This window comes from Lepidochelys olivacea (genome assembly GCF_965140295.1).
Source record: "Lepidochelys olivacea isolate rLepOli2 genome assembly, chromosome: 11".
Lineage (NCBI taxonomy): Eukaryota > Metazoa > Chordata > Testudines > Cheloniidae > Lepidochelys > Lepidochelys olivacea.
In genome coordinates this window covers 17,358,761-17,380,894 of record NC_140421.1, presented here as the reverse complement: position 1 = coordinate 17,380,894, position 22,134 = coordinate 17,358,761, and the positions used below count along the sequence as shown (strand labels likewise).

The following is a 22,134-nucleotide window of genomic DNA, read 5'->3' as shown; positions in this document are numbered from 1 at the left end:
TGCATACATGCTGCAGTTGTCACAGGAACTCCCTTCCTCAGATGCAAGATTGATACTAGGGCTTGGTGCTCTATGACAGGTGTGAATTTCTTTGCACCCAATACCAGACTTAAAGCGTCTTTGTCTATTTGTGCATAGTTACATATTGGCACTGTGAGAGACTGGAGGCGAATGCTATGGATCTCTCTCTGCCATCTGGCATTGTGTGCAATATAACTGCCCCCATTCCATATAAAGAAGCATCACATGCTAACTTGACAGGCAACAGTGGGTTAAAATGCGTTAGCTCACTGTCTGATATGACCAATTGTTTTGCTTCCAGGAAAGCTTTTTGACGCTTACATGACTATACCCACTTTTGACCAGTCTGCAGCAAACAGTTCAGCAGATGTAATACAGTTGCTAGGTGTGGTCAAATCGGCTATAGTAGTTAATAAATCCTAGAAATGTTCTACATTATGACACATTCTTTGTCAGAAGAGGAGTACTTGTGGCACCTTAGAGACTAACCAATTTATTTGAGCATAAGCTTTCGTGAGAGTCTCTAAGGTGCCACAAGTACTCCTTTTCTTTTTGCGAGTACAGACTAACACGGCTGTTACTCTGAAACCATTCTTTGTCAGAAGAGCTTCCAGCACTGCTTTAATCTTCTCCTGAGATTTATGTAGGCCGTGTACATCAGTAACGTGCACGCAATAAGCTATTGAGCCCTTGAAAAGTTCACATTTTATGCAATTGGCTTGTAACCCAGATTCTTTTAGACACTTCACTATCCCCTTCCAGGATTCCAGATGTTCCTCTACTGGTCACAGTCATGTCATCCAGATACCACTGTGTGCTCAGAATACCTTGCAAAACTTGATCCATTGCCATATAGCAGGAGCTGAAGCAATGCTACACACTAGCCTGCTGTATTGGTAGAGAGCCTTTTGTGTGTTGATTGTGAGGTTTGCTTTAGACTCTTCCTGAACTTCCATGTGTAAGTGTTTTCAGACTGACCTTAAAATATCCACAAACCCTTACTGCAGCACATTTTTCACAGCTGGGCTGATAGGAGTTCCCCTCTTGCTCCAGGCCCCTGTTGAAAGCATGCTCTCTCTTTCTGGGCATTCCAGTTCAGCATCTACCTTTGAGCGACTACTGTAAGGTATTGGTTGAGTTTTGTGAAACTTGGGTTGTGCCTTCTCGGCTAGGATCATTTTAGCCTTCATGTGGTTTAGAGTTCCTGTGCCCCCCTTGATTATTCCCAATGCCTGACATAATATCCCTTCCAGCTGCTGTTCAGCTGCTTTAGTGGGGTATACTGAAAGTGACTTTAGAGATCTTTATAGATTTCCAATCCAGAGGAACATTGTATAACCATTCATCGCCCCAGAGGGCTTTGCCCCCCTTCTCAATGATATGAGAGTCTAATAAACATTGCTTATTGTTATACTCCACATTCACTTGTTTTACTCCAGTTGGTGCTATCTTTTCTCCCGTATATGTTTTAGTAACATCAGTGTCTCCCTCAGTTAGTTATTTTTTAAAGTTTTCATATATTCTGAACATGAGACTATGGAGCCAGTGTCCACTTCCATTTCAAGTATTTTTCCCTCCACCTGGGGTGTCAACCCGATTGCTGACTTGTGATTTTGGCTTACACTATATCCACAGCTGGCTATCCACTCTCACAGTCTGTGTCACCATTGCCTCTGTCTGCAGAAAGAAAAGGAGTACTTGTGGCACCTTAGAGACTAACCAATTTATTTGAGCATAAGCTTTCGTGAGCTACAGGTGAATTCCACTGAATGCATCCGATGAAGTGAGCTATAGCTCACGAAAGCTTATGCTCAAATAAATTGGTTAGTCTCTAAGGTGCCAAAAGTACTCCTTTTCTTTTTGCGAATACAGACTAACACGGCTGCTACTCTGAAATCTGTCTACAGAGTGTACCTTGATATTCCTTTTTCTATATCCTAATTTGGTCTCTTCCTTATTTCTTATAGCGTGACAAACTGGCTATGACCTTTTTTATTACAGCTTCTGCAATGTGCATCTTTAAATCAGCAATCACCAGGAGCATGGAACGCTTTTCCAAACTGATAACAAGTGTCTGTTTCCTGAGTGGACTGGCACTTTCCTTGGGTTACAGATACTTTACGTGCTCCTACTTCTGTTTTAGCTCCGGTGCAAATGTGCAAGTATGATGTCCTCTTGGATATTTGAGCATCCAGCTCCCAAACTCTTACTACTGCTTTTGTTATTCTGACCTCTGTTTCTATCTTTGCTTCTGCTTTGAATTTACTACTGCACCTTTACCTTTTCCTGCAATATGTTCTGCCACTTTGCTGGGACACTTAGAAACTCTCTTGTAACCAAATGTTGAATCTATGGGTGTGCTGTATGGCGCAGATATGATGCAGAGAAATTCATAACATTTGCTGATAGATATCTCTGGAGTGTACTGCTGACTTTATAAAACTGTTTGTTTAGAAAGGTAAGTAATCTCCATATGTTGCTCTTGTCACCCTTTGACTTGTCTCTATACTTCTTAAATACTGGCTAATTATGGGCATATTTCCCTTTCTCCTCCCAACACATTATTTTTAGGTTAATCTTGAATTTGAAATAAAGGTCGGTGAATTAACTAATTGCAATTTTGCTCAGGTTTCTTTTCTTTTCTTTTCTTTTTTTTTTTAACTATAAAGAGATAACTGTTGCTCTCTCCAGGCAAAATCTTCCCTTAGGACGTGTTTGATTACACCAATAAACTTTTCGGTCTGGAATTGCAAACATTAACCATACATGTGACCATTGTTCCAAAAAATAATTGTGGTTAAAAGACCTCATTTATTAAGCTTTTATGGATTGTCAGTGCAGTAAAAGGGAGGTGAGTAATGTAAACTTTTTAATGGTTGTAATTATCTGAATGTATTGATTGTGATGTTATGGTTGCATGATGTGAAGGGTCTGAGTGGGGAGCAGGGACAACACATAGATTCCCAAGGCCAGCTTTAATTTGCACATTTTTATATTTTGTTTTATTTTTTCAGTCTTTGAGAGGAATATAGGTGAAACTTGCTCTTATTTGAAAATGATGTATTTGTTTCTGTTATATTTTGGGGAATTTCTGCAACAAAGGAGCTTCCCAAGGCAAAGGCAAAATTATATAGAAGAGTACAGTGATTTAACACAATTTAAATTTTAATACCAGCTTGTGCTATTTTTTTCATGTGCATTATGCAAAAATCTCAGAACAGTGGATAATTAAGGACAGATTAAAGCCATTAGTATACAGGAAAATATTAATTTTTAAACTGACATTTGTTAGAATGAAATTTACTATTTGACTTTAAGATTTTATTTAGATGTTGTAAAATATAATTCCTTTTCACTCTTGAAATGGTAGACTTTGGCATGTGTTTTTAATGTGGTGGATTAAGAAAATACTTTTTATGATTAGAGTGTAATGTACCCATCAATTATTGTGTGGCCACTATATCCACTGTTACTCAATTCCAGTGCCCTGGAATGACTTATTGTTGCTTTAAGCTTGGGATAGATTCCGTTTCCACCAGATACTTTCTCTATGCAGGTTGGGTGTCAGTTTCAATGTACAGTACCAGGAATAAAATTGACATGCAAACTATCTTTGCACCTGACAAGACTAGGTTACAGATATACTTAGAATGTCAATGCTTGTATTTCTCTAAATTGTAATGTATTTTGTGGATAACTTCATAAAACTGATGACATTTCAGTTTTGTTTATAACAGTAACTTAAAGGAAATATATGTTTTGTGTATTTTTAAGAAATTATTTTGGATCCTGAGAAGGTATGTGCAGTAAATTCATTGAATAAGTTGTCATGTAGCACAAAATACCCAATGATTCATTTGCATTATATATTTGCATCTTACTGCAGGCAGAGAATTCAGCATTGGCTCTGGAAAATGAAAATCAAAGAGAACAGTATGAAAGGTGCCTCGATGAGGTAATGTAGATTTAAGAAAGGTTCTGTGACTGAGTTTTGCTGACTGTAATGAACAACGAACAGGCAGTTTCCCCAAGCCTGCCTTTCCAGTAGGTTCCCAGCCCTGGAAGCTCTGTTGTTCTGCTCTCAGGGTCACCCTCATGACTGTATCTCTCACTGTCTGCTAACTTTCCCTCCTCTAGCACATACTCAGCTTGCCAAACAATCCTTTAGTGCTTTGTTTACAATCAGGGAGCCCTCAGCTCACATGCTTAGTTTAGCATCTGCTCAGGCCTCGCCATGCAGCCCATTGCCTTGGGTGATGGCTTCTGTTGTTTTCAGTGATTTCATTACATAAAAGGACTTAACGGCTTCTTCCATTTAGCTCGAAAGAAGGGTGCTTAGCACCAGACCCAGCTTAACCAATGTGCACTCTGTGCCCTTGCACAGGGCCACCATCTCAGGAGGGCTGGAGGGAAAGGGGAGAAGGGCTGGTGACCACTGGGGGGGAAAAAAAGGGATGGGTAACTGGCCTGTCAGCATTTTATTTTGCCCACTACATTAATCCTTGTGCTGAAAGGGAGGATGCCCTCCCCAAATTCCTGATCTCACTGCAGTGCTGTGACCTGCTGCTGGCCACAGAAGGCATGCTGCCACCGCTGCTGTGAGAGTGCTCTGTTGTGCCTATAGTGGATGGCATGGGCTAGCCGCGCTGGGATCTTTTTACTTGGAAGCAAAGCATGCTCAGGCTATTGCCGCTGCCTAACTCATGTAAGAGCTGGTGTTACTGGTTGTTGCCCTATGGAAGGGTATGTAGCCTTTTTGAAACACAAACAAATAAATAAAATATGGCCCACCCAAAGGTTTTAGTGGATTCTGTGGCTGTCTGCACCCACCATCGCATGCTCTGTCTAGTTTGGCTTGAACCAGATCTGTGGTTGCTATATATATAACTATAACTCAGATAAACGGCAGCCTTTACACCTTGCGGCATAGCAACACACAGCAGCCTGTGCATTTAAAAAAGCAAAACACTACACTACACACAGAATTCTCCCCTTGGAGAAAGGACAAGACAGAAAGAACAAATCGCATATGACAGATACTAGTCACGTCACTTAACGCACTGGTGGAAGGTGCTCAGATACTATGGTGGTGTAAGAACCTAGTTAGGATAGAATATAAGAATTAATTACGTTTAATAGGAAATTGTGAAGTTATTTGTTTTTTATTATCTGCTTGTCTTGGATATGATGTGGCCATAGAAGTCATTTCAGCACTGGGTTAAGTGAGACAGTTACCCACCATTGAGAAAATAAAAGGGGTCCACATATTTAGACTGTAAGCATTTGGGGGAAGGAACCCTCTTTTTGGTGTGTATTTGTACAGTGCCTAGCACAAAGGGGTCCTAGTCCATGACTGTGGCTCCTACGTGCTACTGCAATACAAATAATAGTCATTTTAAAACTGTGCTCCAGATTTTATTTTCTCAGTGCTTCAGTCAGGTGATTCAGGTCTTCCGCTGGCATATCTGTTCCTTCCCATTCTGTGAATGCTCTCCTGGAGGCAATGTTTCTTGTCTGTAAGTGACAAGGGCTGCTGTTTCCAGTAAGGTACATTGTCTTGTGTCTTGCCTCTCATTTTTTCTGTGTTCCCTTCTTTTTTTCTTATACCTCTGTTATTTCTAATCACCTCTCTTCTTCTTTGCCTCACCTGTTACCCACTATATTTCTCATCTCTTTCCCCACCTCCAATGCCTTGACCTCTCTCTTCCTAGTGATATTGTAACCTGCCCTATCTCAGCTGAAATAGGCCTGGACCTATGTGAGCAATGATGCACATAAATTGGTTTCAGCAGCCATGACAACCTCACCACAAACCCGGAGACAAGCACTGTGAGTTCCAACTATGACAGCCACATGGGCATCTAACACTGAGTGGGCTCACACAGGAATGTCACTCACAGGAAGGGTTCACAAAATAAACAGGGACCTTTACTTCCACTCTGCTGAGATAATCTCAGTGAATTCAGTAAAGAAACAATAAACAGAATTAATGATCTGACATAAACACAATTAAGAAATAATCCATTAATGCCCTTGGGACCCTGTGGCTCCAATTGCCTTGAATCGCATGGATCCCTCTGGAGCAAGCATACCCTGATACAAAGTTATTCCTAACCAGGGATTCTCAGCAGAGCTGGTCAAAAAATAAAAACATTTTAAAAAATTATGAAAAATTGTCCATTTTTTGGTTAGAAAACTTTTGTTCTTTAAGGCTCTAGGCCCAAGGTACAAGCTCCACTTCTCCCAGGCAGGAGCTCCTTCCCTGGTCCTTTTCTTGTTTGATCCAGATTTTAGGAGTTTCCTATGCAATCTTCAGGACCAGAGACCAGCTGCCTCATTCTCTTTCCTTCCAGGATGTCTCACATGTTCACTTCTGCCACCAAAATGACCTGGTTGGCTGAGGGGAAGGGACTCAGTTGTCCCTCAGAACAGCAGGCTCTGATCAGTCCCCGAGTTGCAGTAGATCAGCCCTCTAAAAGAGAGTTTCAGGGTCCATTACAATAATTATTTTTAATTTCCTACCAGCAATCAAATCAATCATGAATCATGATCTTTGGACCCCACACAAAAGGGGGTGTCCCATCCCTGTCAGACTGCAGAGGAAGCCATACAAGGTCACAGCATCAGCCAGAGATGATCAATATTATGCATGGTCACGTCATGTTCTGACCTCTGTTGATTAAGGGGAATGCTATGAACCAAGGGTGCATTTCATCCTCTTCATGTCTTGCACACCCAAGAGCTGGATTCAAGGCAGTTCATAATTCCTGGGCCCCTGTGCTCCTGTGACGCCACCCTGCCTCTAGTTGGGGTAATGATGGTTGTAGGGTTGAGGGAATCTGCCACTGTCCTGTGGGCCTTCATTCCCAAACCGCGGCTCCCTGTCCAGGAAGGCCAGGGTCTGTCCCAAGCAGAGGGTAAACCTGCCACCCCATAAGTGGATTCTGTGCTTGGCCATACATGCCACCTCAGCAAAACTTTCATGGTGGGTGGGGCTCCTACCTGGGGAAGAAGTTCCAGCATCATCCCAGCCTAGCCATGATGGGTTGGCAACAACATCTCATCACTTCCCACCCCTCCACCCCGCCCCGCAACATGCACAAACTAAAGCGGTGAAGGTATGACAGTTCCCTCTTATTTCCTTTCTTTGAGGAGCAAATAGCTGTTTGAGCTCATGTTTGACACCTATGAGTACAGCCTCTCTCACTTCCATTTCCTCCTCCTTTCTTTGTCTCCTTCTTCATTCCATCATTCCTTGTACTTCCTTCTTCCTCATTCATTCCATGCCCATCCATCACTATTCAAGAGTGAATACTGTACCTCTGACTTAAAATTTCATGTTCTCTAATCATTTTCACCAGTAAAACTCAATCAAACTCAAATATTCATAGACAGAAAACATACAAGGGATATGAACATGACTGAAGCAAAATCCTTTATGAAGTCTATTAATATATTCACAGATTTTTAAAATTAATTGCCCGTCTCTATTATTTTATCTGAAGTTGACATATGAACATCTCTGGAATAATATTTGGAAGTAAATAGCACTGAACTGCCCAATCCTACACAAACCAGAAAAGGAGCTCATTTATTTAAAATTCAAAAATATACTGTAAACCTATCTCTCTGTCTAGAAAACATAATGCAAGAAACAGGATTATCTTCCTGTACCTTATGGGCTTGAGGTTACATGCTTAATCCTAGTTTCCTATTCAGGAATTTGACTGTCAGTTTATTGGCAAGAAGTGGTATAATGTTTATTCACGTTATTGTGCCAGCTAAGATTTCTGTCAAGCTTGACTGTACTGATATAGAGGAAAATGTACAAATGACTGCTTCAGTGATAGATGAAATCTTAAAATGATTGCATCTTAATATTACTATAATACATTTCCAATTAGCACCCCCAACATATAAAGGCTTCTTCAATATGCATTTTACTTTTTAAAAAAATGAAAGAAAAATATCTCTCAGAGCTTCTGTTTAATTAATTAGAAAATCCTAAATGTTACACAAAGCCATATGTTAAAGATACAGTTCTGTAAAAAAATACTTCACATACAGAACTCAAGTATCTAGGCCAAATTTTAGTGAGAGGCGTTGCAGTCTGGTTCAGGATATCCAGCACCACTCAGGTTTGGCAATGCCCCCCGCCCCGCCCCCTCTCCCCCCCATTAATAGTGTGGGGAGTGACTCAGATTTCAGAGTGGCTGCTGCTGGCATCATTGCACTGGGCCTGAGGTGACCCACCAGGCTGAGAACCTGGAGTTAGGAGCAGAATCAGGGAAAATTCTCCCACCACTAGCGTGCCTGGAACTCAGGGAGAGGCAGGATCAGGAGTGGCCTTCCAGCTGTATGCGGGGCAGAGCCTCCCTAGCTCCGCAGGGAAGGCAGTGACTCCAACCACCTGGGCCCTCAATGTCTTCCCCATCCCCTCTCTAGCCCCCCAGGCAGCACAAGGCAGGCAGCAACCCCAAAGACCTGGCTCTCTCTAACCTCCTTCAATCCTTCTCCTCTTCTTAAACTCTTTTGTCTCCATGATAATTTTTTAGAAGGATGATGAGGGGCCTCACCTTCAGATTTTTTTCTGGGTCCCAAAAAACATCTGTGTGGTCCTTGCCCTCTAGCCTGTAAGCCGAACCAGGAACGCTCTTACAATGTAAAGTGTTCAGCTTGCAATTTTAACACAGTTTTCAATACACCACAGACAATGCCTACCACACAGGAGTGTTGTGTGGCTTAATGTCTGAAAGCCTTTTGACATCCTCAGGTGAGTGGCATGGTATAGGTGTAAAGTAGTCTTAGTTAGCAGTTACTTCACTTTCCCACAAACAGGAACAGGAATGTTAACCACAGGAATGAATTTCCCATAATTATGACCACCTTTAAGCTGAGGGGGTCTGGATGTGACTCCATTTGGTGATTCCCTTCTGTGTGAAGCCTAAATGAACCACCATTACTCCAAATACTATCCTGCAGGCTTCCTGCTCAGTCTGAATTCTCAGTTTTCTCTGGACATGCCAGTCAAGGGACTGGATTTGAAAATCTCAGGACAGGAGACATAATTTTCAGACTTGGGTACCTAAAACTACTGGGGTCAATGGGAGCTTTGGTCATTAGCATCTGTGAAAATCAAGCAGCATTCATTTAGGGCTTGTCTATGCTGGGACATCCAGGAAAATTAATCCAAATTAACTAAATGTGTGAATTTGAAGTGGATTAGTTAAACCACAGTAAATGCCTATATGGAAGATGTTGTTCAAAATTAAAGTGGCCTTAATTTGATATAGTTTAAATCACTTTGGAAGTGAATGAAACTAAACTGAATTAAGGCCACTTTGATTCTGAATGAAGATGTTCACACAGGCTTTTCATGTAATTTAACTAAACCACTTCACTTCAAATTCACACCTTTAAATAATAATAAATAATTCAGATTAACTTTCCTGTGTCCCTGTGTAGACAAACCCTTAGGTACCTACCTTCATGCAACCCCAAGTTAGAAAATTTGTCCAGTGTGCATCAGCAAGTTCTTCCCTCACCCCTCCACCTCAATGGGCAGATTATTCCATTTACACTTCTTTGTACAGTCTATAAAGCTGTAAGAATAATTTTACAGGTAATGCTGTTGCAAGTGCTTTGTACACATTGCAAAGAACCCTTTAGTCCTTGGTAAAGTAACTGTATGTCAGGAAGTAAAGAAATAATGTATTAGATGTGATTTGTTCAATTTTCAGGTAGAGCAAACAGACGTTAAAAGTACATGCCAGAAGGAACACTGTCAGATGTAGATTCTAAAAGCCTGTGGGGCAACACATGGATTTCAGAAATATAACATATTTACTCCTGTGGGTTATTACAGTTCCAGTATTAGTCTGTCTTCTGTTAAATCATGTATAGAGCTATTTTATGTGACCATTGTTCCATAGGCTGCCTTAAATTAGGGACCAGTTTGGGGGAAAAAATAGATACTAGGCAATTTTATGAGAATATGAATCAAATCAAAGTTTTGGGTTTTAGAGAATTGAATTATTTGCCGAAATGAATTAGCTTCAGCTCTTTGCTCATGACTTAGTTCACTTGAACGCTCTGTTTTTTTTAATTTTTATTTTAAATTCACTAACAGTAAAGAGAGGCAAGGCAGATTTGTACTTCCAAATGACAGCCTCACGTATTGTTTAACTTTTAGAAAGCTAAAATGAACTCGAACTCGTAACTAGACTCTGTGCACAGAGAGTTGAGCCTAAGATTGTTATTTATACAGAATGGAATCAGGACAAACCCACTGAAAATGTGACAGTTCATGTATAGTTTCAAAAATGACATTTGATTATGGTAATACATTTTTTTAATGAAACATTTGTCAAAAACATTCTAAAGTATCACCAGCAGAAAATACTTACTTTTCCCCCATGTCAAAAATGTAACTAAGGAGAGGACACTTATATAAAATAAATTTAAAAATTCCCTCCCACGTATTCAGTTCCTCTAATCAATGGTGTGTAATCTGATTCAAGGCAATTACACATTATTGTGTGAATGCTTCCAACCATATTTTGCAAAAAGAAAAGGAGGACTTGTGGCACCTTAGAGACTAACCAATTTATTTGAGCATGAGCTTTCGTGAGCTACAGCTCACTTCATCAGATCTGATGAAATGAGCTGTAGCTCACGAAAGCTTATGCTCAAATAAATTGGTGAGTCTCTAAGGTGCCACAAGTACTCCTTTTCTTTTTGCGAATACAGACTAACACGGCTGCTGCTCTGAAACCAACCATATTTTGATTACTCTAGGTATTTTAATTTTCTGTGGCACTTTATTGTTGCCTGCCTATCATGATAGATGTACCATTTGCCAGCATTGAATCAAACAACTAAGCTTCATCAAAACATTCAGGATCATATCCTCAGCAGTGTAGCGGTACTGAAGTCAGTTGAACTATAGTGATTTACATCAGTGAGAGATCTGACCCTTACATTGTATTCTGTTTGATTGTATTAGACTAGAAGACCAAAACAAAGATTTGTAATGTCATACTAAAGTTATTAGGGTGTATATGTTTGGTATGAAATTGGGAACCGGTCAAAAGTTAGAACCTAGATTGTATGTACGCTCGTTATGTCACTATCTGATTTAGGGAGTGGGTTCGGGGAGTTACTCCAGGGGGGAAATAGCTTATAGTGGGATCCCTCAGAAAAGGGTCTCCTCTGCCAAAAAAAATCAATCTAATACACTGCTCAGTTATTTTATTATTTATTTCTTACAGGTAGCCAACCAGGTTGTTCAAGCTCTACTTACTCAAAAGGTAAGATTGTTTCTCTGATTTTTGGCATATTTTTAAAGGCTATAAATGCAAACCATTGAATTAGAAAATGTATGTTTTTATGTGTGATACGTTTTTTCAAATGCTGTGCACACATTTCACTAACGCAACCACAAAATGTCAAAATATGACAAGTGTTTTACCAATAACAGAAATGAAAAATAATTTCTGGACACCTCAGAGGATTGGTAATGGAATATATAGCCTCATCCCATTTGATACTTAGGGTAGGCCTGGCTAAGGTAAATAATGCCTGACAGTCCATTCCATCTCTTGGCTTTTTTGTGTCCTATCCAAAATTAGTTGGTTCTGTCTCCCAATCCGGTTCCTGTTGGACATCAGAAAACACCGTCACACTTGGCACTCTTGTTGGCTGACAGCAGAATATAAGGGTTATAGGTGAAAGCCTTTGCCTCCCTGAGTGGCAATGGAAGGCTCCCATATACACAGCGGAGGAATGGATATTCTAAGGCTGAGTAGTGAAGATGATGTAAGGGGGACACTTCAGCCCCATGCTATGGAACTTTGCTCTTTAACACCTCTGTGCTATATGACAGCTGTGTAGAGAGGGATTTGTAGGTAGGCAATGCAGGAATATCCTGGAGTGTAGCCACCACATTCACGTACTGTGAAGATCTGTGGAGGGAGCATATAGAGGGGGCAATTAATGTTTTCTAAAGCCCTATGCTCAGTAATTGTGGCCACAAAATGGCTCCACAGATGCCACTGTCACTTGGGGATGAATATTCCATTCCTCACCTCCACATCTTCAGAACACTATCTTTGTCTCTGTACCCACAATTCCACCCTGCATAGGTCTGGAAATGACACAGCACACTCAAGCCTAGTGGTGGTCCACGCAGGTCAGACATGAGGCAAGGCAGTGTGGGGAAGCTTGCACTGTTGCTGTTCTTGTTATATCTATTCTACATATAATCAGAGAACTGGTCCTTGAGTACATAAAGCAAATTCACATCTTATAATGGTAACATATTTGCTAGAGTTTAAGTCTCCATATTTTAGGCTATAATTCGGGAAATGTTGTGATTGTTTTCCAAAAGCAGAGAGAAGCTCTCTGAATCCTTTTGCACTGAGAGTCAGATTTTTTTATGACAATATACTTTCCCAATCATGGACCCACCCAAACTTGTAGGAACTGTGGAGTTTGTACAGATATAATAAAAATGGATTTCAATACATTTAATAAAGTAATTTGCTGAGTATTGATGGGATTTAACAGCTGCTTACCAACTGCTGAGTAATACCAGCTAATTTAATGTCCATGAAATGGAGAGGGTACTCTTCTAAATGCTAATGAATGTTAACTGTTACAGTACTCCTACCTCTGTTCATACTGAGATCATTTATAAGAAAGAAGAGGGAAACAATAGTGTAGGAAATTGGACTCTTCAGGTCAATCACAAAAGGTAGTAGTTATACAAATCCAGGTAATAACTAGTAAACAGATAAATCTACCATACTGCAGCTAAGCAGCAAGACACATCAAGTCATGCCACAGTGAGATAACACACCTCTGGGGCATAGTGAGGCATGAAGACAAGCTGAGAGCTTTCAAAGATTCAAGAAGAGTAATATTGCACAGTAACCTATATTGGGTATGTTTTATTGTGAATTTGAAATTGCTCAGCAAGGGCTAATTTTTGTTCAAATTAAGTACATGCTGTAACGTAAGGGATAAATTACTGTATACCCACTAGTATATGAGAAGACTGTGATTCCACTGAGGAATTCTGATGAGATAAACTGAGAGAGCAAAGCTTGAGTGATTTATCAATGTCATTGAAAACTTGAGATGGAATTACAGTCTTAAATGTACACTTTTGGAGTATATCATTTGTTATAATACATATTGAATTACTCTGATATGGCCGGCTTTTTACCAAGCGCTTGCAGAAAATATGTGAAATTGGGATTTTTCCTGAATTAGCCCCAGAGCAAAATTTCATCTTTTTATGCAGAAAATTTGTTTGCGTTTTCTCCCCACTTACAAACAGCAGGTTTTACCTCTGGAAAATCTGAGAAGTCAGATAATCAGCAAATGATTTTGAGACAAACCCACAAAATATGTTTTGTGTGTTTGTTGCACAGTCCCATTGATTTCTGTGTAGATCATCAACCATCATTCTTCATGTATCCATGGATGGCTTAACTCTATGTGGCAGAATTAAACCTGGGTAATTCCCCTGGGTAAAGAGGGAGGCAGTATTTTGAAGCTCCACACAGGAGGTGACATCCCCTGCACTGCTTGTAACCTACCACTGCTGGGGTTTGCTTTGTGGCAACACATGGGAAGGGGGCTGGGGAAAAGGTAGGCAGTGGGGAACTGCTGCTAGAGAGCGTTTCCGTTCAATTGGTTGTGCTAACACCCTAGAAGCAGGCTCCAGACAGAAGGCTGGAATAAACTGCATGGAATATCTCTGCAGCCGGTGTGAGGTTTCCATCGCCTCTCCAGAGATCCCTAGTGCCCAGTTGAGAAAGTGCAGCTGCGTGCTTGGGTCTAAGTTTTCCTTAAGATCTGGATCAACATTGTAACATCGGAGTTATAGTGCATAATGGAATTGCTGAGTGATCCATAGATCTGACCTTTGCTTGTCACCCTGCTACACTTGAGTCCTTTCAGGAAAGTGCTGACCCACATTCTCTGCTCTAGGATCCGTGTGATCATTTAATTTTTCCCTTTCTGATTTTTTAAATCTTGCCACCTGTTATCTGGTGCTACAGGTGATCTTCAGTGCTGTGTATGGTGAATGTGTGGACAGGAACTGAGCATTACAACAGAGGAAATGGATTCAAAGGAAAGGCAGTGGATTTCCAGAATTTAAAGGAAAGGCATCATTTCCCAGCTGGGGGAAAAATAGTTCTGGTATCGAGGAATAGTGCAGTGGGTGTTGTCAGGATAAACACCTTAGATTGTGAGACACTCAGATACTACAGTCCTGAGATAGATATTTGTGGTATGGCTTTTTTAATACCCATTAGTCCTACATTCAGGAATGTGCATAATGAGATACTTCAGGTTTTGTTAATTATTACACAACATGCCTACTGATCATTTTACTATTTTGATTTAATATAACCAGGCATTGCTACTTTACATAAATATTCTTATGTTAATTTCCTGTTAGTGCTTTTTTTCACCTTACTGTGAATGGCATTAGTGTTGGAACAGTTTACTGCATCTTGGTTGGTAACATGCGAGAATTTTACTCTTGCTCTTGAGCAAAAAGTCTGAAGTTTGAGGGATATAAAATTCCAGTGTTTAGCTCTTAAAAGGAAAGGTTTGCGAGGCAATATTGCTATGTCTGCAATGTTGTTTTAAATTGTCAGTTCCCATGAAGCGTTTTTCCTCTTCAGTGAACTCAGTATTTAAACTTCATTGTAGCAGCTAGGTCTCAGTTTTAATTTCTTTGATAATTTGTGAAAGCCATGTAAAGAGGAGCTTTGGTGTTGTGCTTCCCCTGCCGAGAAACACTGTCCCATATAAGGTAATAGATGAGAGTTTTTAGCAGGGGTTTTCACTCAGAGAATTAAAGCTTTAGGATTTCACTACACCTCAAATAGATATCATTGCCTCGTCATTTCAGAAGGCACCACATATAGAACTTGGACAGCTTTAGAACCACTTAAAATAAGCACTATCCTGGTAATGTATCCAGGGGAAATAACTTCATAATTCATCCAGTGATACCTCTGTAACTAAAGATATTTCAGCATGTTTGCAATGATCTTGGGGCAAGATTTTCTCATTGTGTGGTGACCTCTTTTGTATTTTCTGTGCTGGCTACAGTACACTCTAGATAAGAACTGGCACTGATGTAGACAGGCACTTTGGTTACTTCTGACTATAATTTCCCACTCTGAGCTGCTACTTCATCAGGTTCATGCACCTTTGCAGGTCAATACATTGTTAATGATTGTCAAGGTTCCTCCCCCACTCTGAACGCTAGGGTACAGATGTGGGGACCTGCATGAAAACCTCCTAAGCTTATCTTTACCAGCTTAGGTCAAAACTTCCCCAAGGTACAAAATATTCCACCCTTTGTCCTTGGATTGGCCGCTACCACCATCAAACAAATACTGGTTACTGGGGAAGAGCTGTTTGGAAACGTCTTTTCCCCCCAATTACTTCCCAAAACCTTGCACCCCACTTCCTGGACAAGGTTTGGTAAAAAGCCTCACCAATTTGCCTAGGTGACTACAGACCCAGACCCTTGGATCTTAAGAACAATGAACAATCCTCCCAACACTTGCACCCCCCCTTTCCTGGGAAATGTTGGATAAAAAGCCTCACCAATTTGCATAGGTGACTACAGACCCAAACCCTTGGATAAGAGAACAATGAAAAAGCATTCAGTTTTCTTACAAGAAGACTTTTAATAGAAATAGGAGTAAATAGAAGTAAAGAAATCCCCTCTGTAAAATCAGGATGGTAGATACCTTACAGGGTAATTAGATTCAAAACATAGAGAACCCCTCTAGGCAAAACCTTAAGTTACAAAAAAGATACACAGACAGAAATAGTTATTCTATTCAGCACAATTCCTTTCTCAGCCATTTAAAGAAATCATAATCTAACACATACCTAGCTAGATTACTTACTAAAAGTTCTAAGACTCCATTCCTGGTCTATCCCCGGCAAAGACAGCATAAAGACAGACAGAGACCCTTTGTTTCTCTCACTCCTCCCAGCTTTTGAAAGTAGCTTGTCTCCTCATTGGTCATTTTGGTCAGGTGCCAGCGAGGTTACCTTTAGCTTCTTAACCCTTTACAGGTGAGAGGAGTTTTCCCCTAGCCAGGAGGGATTTCAAAGGGGTTTACCCTTCTCTTAATATTTATGACAATGATATTGATGGACAAAGCGTATTGGGAGCAAGAGGCCAGTTTCTCCACCAGTTAGGCAGTGCCAGTGGGTAGCAGCTGTTCTAAATTTAAAAAAAACTGAGAAGAGTGGTTATGCTTTTTGTGGGAATAAATGTGCCTGCATTGATTCCCCCGACCCTTGTAATTGTGGTGGAATAACCACCAAGATGGCTAACGTTTATTTCATGGATTGTGTACCACCAGCATCAAAGATGCCACTGTAGCTCTGAGAATAAAGCATTCATTAGGTTATGTTCCTTTAGCTATCTGGGTAGCAGGCATAAAACAGTTCTTACATAAACACTGGGTATTGTTGAGTGCTTTATTTTGATTAATATTTTGCTAGCAGAATGGTGACTGCAAAAAAACCCAAACTTTTAGGATCTGCACTTAGGCCTGAGTCCAGCAAAGCACTTAAGCACATGCTTAATTTCGGTAGGCCTACTCATGTATTTAAACTTAAGCAATGCTTGAAGTGCTTTGCTGGGGTCTTAGATGCTGAGGTGAGAGACATTTTCTAAAAATCTTAAGACTATAACAATTCCCATTAGACTATAACAATTGTAAAGTAGATAAAATTATTGGGCTAAATTACACAGCAGCTTCTCTTTAAAAAGTTATCATAGGTCCCTTCAGTTACAAAACTGCATCATCAAATTTGACAGCTGAAATAGTGTATGGTATGGAATCATGCTGGGTATATTAAAAAAAAAACCCATACTCGGCTTCAGTTTATCAGACCTATGTTCACTCTGTTCTGAACTGTGATTTGGACTTTGTGGCCGCCTAAGTGGATAAAGGGGAATGAGAATCATTTTTACAACCCTGTGCGAGCCCTTGGGAGTGGGTGTAGCCCACACAAATTGGCACTCTGTCCCCTTCTACAGGAGACTGGGCGAAAGGTAAAGGTTAATGAACCTGCAACCTTTGGCTAATTGACCTGGACAGAAGGGCTTCATGCTTTAAGAACCAGAGATCCTAAGTACAATCTCAGCTGCAGACAACCCATCCAGGGTCATAAGGTTACAAGTGGTAGCCCTTATTGGCAACTGAACTAGGTAAACCTTTAAAACTTGGGATGAGCTTCCTCAGCCAAGGCTGTAGTAGGCTCATCAACCTCTGTCTGTGGCCAAACCACCCCAAGCCCTGGTCTACACTAGGACTTTAGATCGAATTTAGCAGCATTAAATCGATGTAAACCTGCACCCATCCACACGATGAAGCCCTTTATTTTGACTTAAAGGGCTCTTAAAATCGATTTCCTTACTCCACCCCTGACAAGTGGATTAGCGCTTAAATCGGCCTTGCCGGCTCGAATTTGGGGTACTGTGGACACAATTTGACGGTATTGGCCTCCAGGAGCTATCCCAGAGTGCTCCATTGTGACCGCTCTGGACAGCACTCTCAACTCAGATGCACTGGCCAGGTAGACGGGAAAAGAACCGAGAACTTTTGAATCTCATTTCCTGTTTGGCCAGCGTGGCAAGCTGCAGGTGACCATGCAGAGCTCATCAGCAGAGGTGATCATGATGGAGTCCCAGAATCGCAAAAGAGCTCCAGCATGGACCGAACGGGAGGTACGGGATCTGATCGTTGTATGGGGAGAGGAATCCATGCTATCAGAACTCCGTTCCACTTTTCGAAATGCCAAAACCTTTGTCAAAATCTCCCAGGGCATGAAGGACAGAGGCCATAACAGGGACCCAAAGCAGTGCCGTGTGAAACTGAAGGAGCTGAGGCAAGCCTAAAAGAAAACCAGAGAGGTGAACGGCCGCTCCGGGTCAGAGCCCCAAACATGCCGCTTCTATGATGAGCTGCATGCCATTTTAGGGGGTTCAGCCACCACTACCCCAGCCGTGTTGTTTGACTCCTTCAATGGAGATGGAGGCAATACGGAAGCAGGTTTTGGGGACGAAGAAGATGATGATGATGAGGTTGTAGGTGGCTCACAACAAGCAAGCGGAGAAACCGGTTTTCCCGACAGCCAGGAACTGTTTCTCACCCTGGACCTGGAGCCAGTACCCCCCGAACCCACCCAAGGCTGCCTCCTGGATCCAGCAGGCGGAGAAGGGACCTCCGGTGAGTGTACCTTTTAAAATACTATACGTGGTTTAAAAGCAAGCATGTGAAAGGATTACTTTGCCCTGGCATTCGCGGCTCTCCTGGGTGTACTCCCAAAGCCTTTGCAAAAGGTTTCTGGGGAGGGCAGCCTTATTGCGTCCTTCATGGTAGGACACTTTACCACTCCAGGCCAGTAACACGTACTCGGGAATCATTGTACAACAAAGCATTGCAGTGTATGTTTGCTGGCGTTCAAACAACATCCATTCTTTATCTCTCTGTGTCATCCTCAGGAGAATGAGATATAATTCATGGTCACCTGGTTGAAACAGAGTGCTTTTCTTCAGGGGACACTCAGAGGAGCCCATTCCTGCTGGGCTGTTTGCCTGTGGCTAAACAGAAATGTTCCCCGCTGTTAGCCACAGGGAGGGGGGAGGGTTGAGGGGGGTAGCCACGCGGTGGGGGGAGGCAAAATGCGACCTTGTAACGAAAGCACATGTGCTATGTATGTAATGTTAACAGCAAGGTTTACCCTGAAAGAGTGTAGCCACTGTTTTATAAAATGTGTCTTTTTAAATACCGCTGTCCCTTTTTTTACTCCTCCAGCTGTATGTGTTTCAATGATCACAGGATCTTCTCCTTCCCAGAGGCTAGTGAACCTTAGAAAGAAATAAAACGCACTCGAGATGAAATGTTCTCCGAGCTAATGCTGTCCTCCCACACTGACAGAGCACAGACGAATGCGTGGAGGCAAATAATGTCAGAGTGCAGGAAAGCACAAAATAACCGGGAGGAGAGGTGGCGGGCTGAAGAGAGTAAGTGGCGGGCTGAAGAGAGGGCTGAAGCTCAAATGTGGCGGCAGCGTGATGAGAGGAGGCAGGATTCAATGCTGAGGCTGCTGGAGGACCAAACCAGTATGCTCCAGTGTATGGTTGAGCTGCAGCAAAGGCAGCTGGAGCACAGACTGCCACTACAGCCCCTGTGTAACCAACCGCCCTCCTCCCCAAGTTCCATAGCCTCCACACCCAGACGCCCAAGAACGCGGTGGGGGGGCCACCGGCCAACCAGCCACTCCACCACAGAGGATTGCCCCCAAAAAAGAAGGCTGGCATTCAATAAATTTTAAAGTTGTAAACTTTTAAAGTGCTGTATGGCATTTTCCTTCCCCCCTCCACCACCCCTCCTGGGCTACCTTGGTAGTCATCCCCCTATTTGTGTGATGAGTGAATAAAGAATGCATAAATGTGAAGCAACAATGACTTTATTGCCTCTGCAAGCGGTGATCGAAGGGAGGAGGGGAGGGTGGTTAGCTTACAGGGAAGTAGAGTGAACCAAGGGGCGGGGGGGTTTCGTCAAGGAGAAACAAACAGAACTTTCACAACGTAGCCTGACCAGTCATGAAACTGGTTTTCAAAGCTTCTCTGATGCGTACCGCGCCCTCCTGGGCTCTTCTAACCGCCCTGGTGTCTGGCTGCGCGTAACCAGCAGCCAGGCGGTTTGCCTCAACCTCCCACCCCGCCATAAACGTCTCCCCCTTACTCTCACAGATATTGTGGAGCACACAGCAAGCAGTAATAACAGTGGAAATATTGGTTTCGCTGAGGTCTAAGCGAGTCAGTAAACTGCGCCAGCGCGCCTTTAAACGTCCAAATGCACATTCTACCACCATTCTGCACTTGCTCAGCCTGTAGTTGAACAGCTCCTGACTACTGTCCAGGCTGCTTGTGTACGGCTTCATGAGCCATGGCATTAAGGGGTAGGCTGGGTCCCCAAGGATAACTATAGGCATTTCAACATCCCCAACAGTTACTTTCTGGTCTGGGAATAAAGTCCCTTCCTGCAGCTTTTGAAACAGACCAGAGTTCCTGGAGATGCGAGCGTCATGTACCTTTCCCGGCCATCCCACACTGATGTTGGTGAAACGTCCCTTGTGATCCACCAGAGCTTGCAGCACTATTGAAAAGTACCCCTTGAGGTTTATGTACTCGGCGGCTTGGTGCTCCGGTGCCAAGATAGGGATATGGATTCTGTCTATGGCCCCACCACAGTTAGGGAATCCCATTGCAGCAAAGCCATCCACTATGACCTGCACATTTCCCAGGGTCACTACCCTTGATATCAGCAGATCTTTGATTGCGTGGGCTACTTGCATCACAGCAGCCCCCACAATAGATTTGCCCACTCCAAATTGATTCCCAACTGACCGGTAGCTGTCCAGCGTTGCAAGCTTCCACAGGGCTATCGCCACTCGTTTCTCAACTGTGTGGGCTGCTCTCATCTTGGTATTCATGCGCCTCAGGGCAGGGGAAAGCAAGTCACAAAGTTCCATGAAAGTGCCCTTACACATGCGAAAGTTTCGCAGCCACTGGGAATCGTCCCGGACCTGCAACACTATGCGGTCCCACCAGTCTGTGCTTGTTTCCCGAGCCCAGAATTGGTGTTCCACAGTATGAACCTGCCCCATTAGCACCATGATGCATGCATTGGCAGGGCCCATGCTTTCAGAGAAATCTGTGTCCATGTCCTGATCACTCACGGGACCGCACTGACGTCGCCTCCTCGCCCGGTATCGCTCTGGCAGGTTCTGGTGCTGCATATACTGCTGGATAACTCGTGTGGTGTTTAACGTGCTCCTAATTGCTAACGTGAGCTGAGCGGCCTCCATGCTTGCCTTGGTATGGCATCCACACAGAAAAAAGGCGCGGAACGATTGTCTGCCATTGCTCTGATGGAGGGAGGGGCAACTGACGACACGGCTTACAGGGTTGGCTTCAGGGAGCTAAAATCAACAAAGGGGGTGGCTTTACATCAAGGAGTATTTCAGGCAGGACTTCATGGAGGGTTCCAATAAGAAATGGTGCACCTAAATTATTGTTCTTATTGGAACAAGGAGGTTAGCCTGGCCTCTGATTGATATATGGCTAGATTTACCTCGCTGCACCTTCTCTGTGAGTGACTGCAGTGTGACCCCAGAGGAATGAGTCCCCTAGACAGGGGAGGGGGGAAGCAAATGAGTACAAAACAAATCTGGTCTATTTCTTGTTTTGATCCACTCCATCTATCTTTTACATCTTTGGCTGGCAACAGATGGTGCAGAAGGACTGCATGCCATCCACATCTCTTGCCTGCCCGGCAGAAGATGGTACAATATGACTGCTAGCAATCCGTATCGCCTGCCTGCTCACCATAAGACAGTTCAATAGGACTGACTGCAGGACTAAAGAGAATGACCTGGTCAAGTCACTCCAAATTTAGTCCCTGCACCCATGTCTGCCCAGGCGCTCCCAGCCGACATGGCCAGGAGCACCTCGGACACGACGAGAACGGCTACCAGTCGTACTGCACCGTCTGCTGCCAGAAGGCAATGGGTTGCTGCTACTGTGTAGCAATGCCGTACCGCGTCTGCCAGCACCCAGGAGACATACGGTGACGGTTACCTGAGCGGGCTCCATGCTTGCTGTGGTATGGCGTCTGCACAGGTAACTCAGGAAAAAAGGCGCGAAACGATTGTCTGCCCTTGCTTTCACGGAGGGAGGGAGGGAAGGGGGGCCTGACGATATGTACCCAGAACCACCCACGACAATGTTTTAGCCCCATCAGGCATTGGGATCTCAACCCAGAATTCCAATGGGCAGCGGAGACTGCGGGAACTGTGGGATAGCTACCCACAGTACAACGCTCCGGAAGTCGACACTAGCCTCGGTACTGTGGAAACACTCCGCCGAGTTAATGCACTTAATGCACTTCGAGCATTTTCTGTGGGGACACACACACTCGAATATATAAAACCGATTTCTAAAAAACTGACTTCTATAAATTCGACCTTATTCTGTAGTGTAGACAT

The 22,134-nt window shown here is 42.8% G+C and overlaps 1 protein-coding gene across 1 annotated transcript in view; it reads left to right on the top strand.

Moving 5' to 3' along the window:
• NCKAP5 (NCK associated protein 5) overlaps positions 1 to 22,134 on the top strand; it is a 568,803-nt gene that overhangs the window by 422,231 nt on the left and 124,438 nt on the right. Inside the window, exons 9-10 of the mRNA XM_084643960.1 lie at positions 3,908 to 3,976; positions 11,292 to 11,330. Coding sequence (XP_084500086.1) covers positions 3,908 to 3,976; positions 11,292 to 11,330 — 108 coding nt within the window. The remainder of the gene's footprint in view (positions 1 to 3,907; positions 3,977 to 11,291; positions 11,331 to 22,134) is intronic.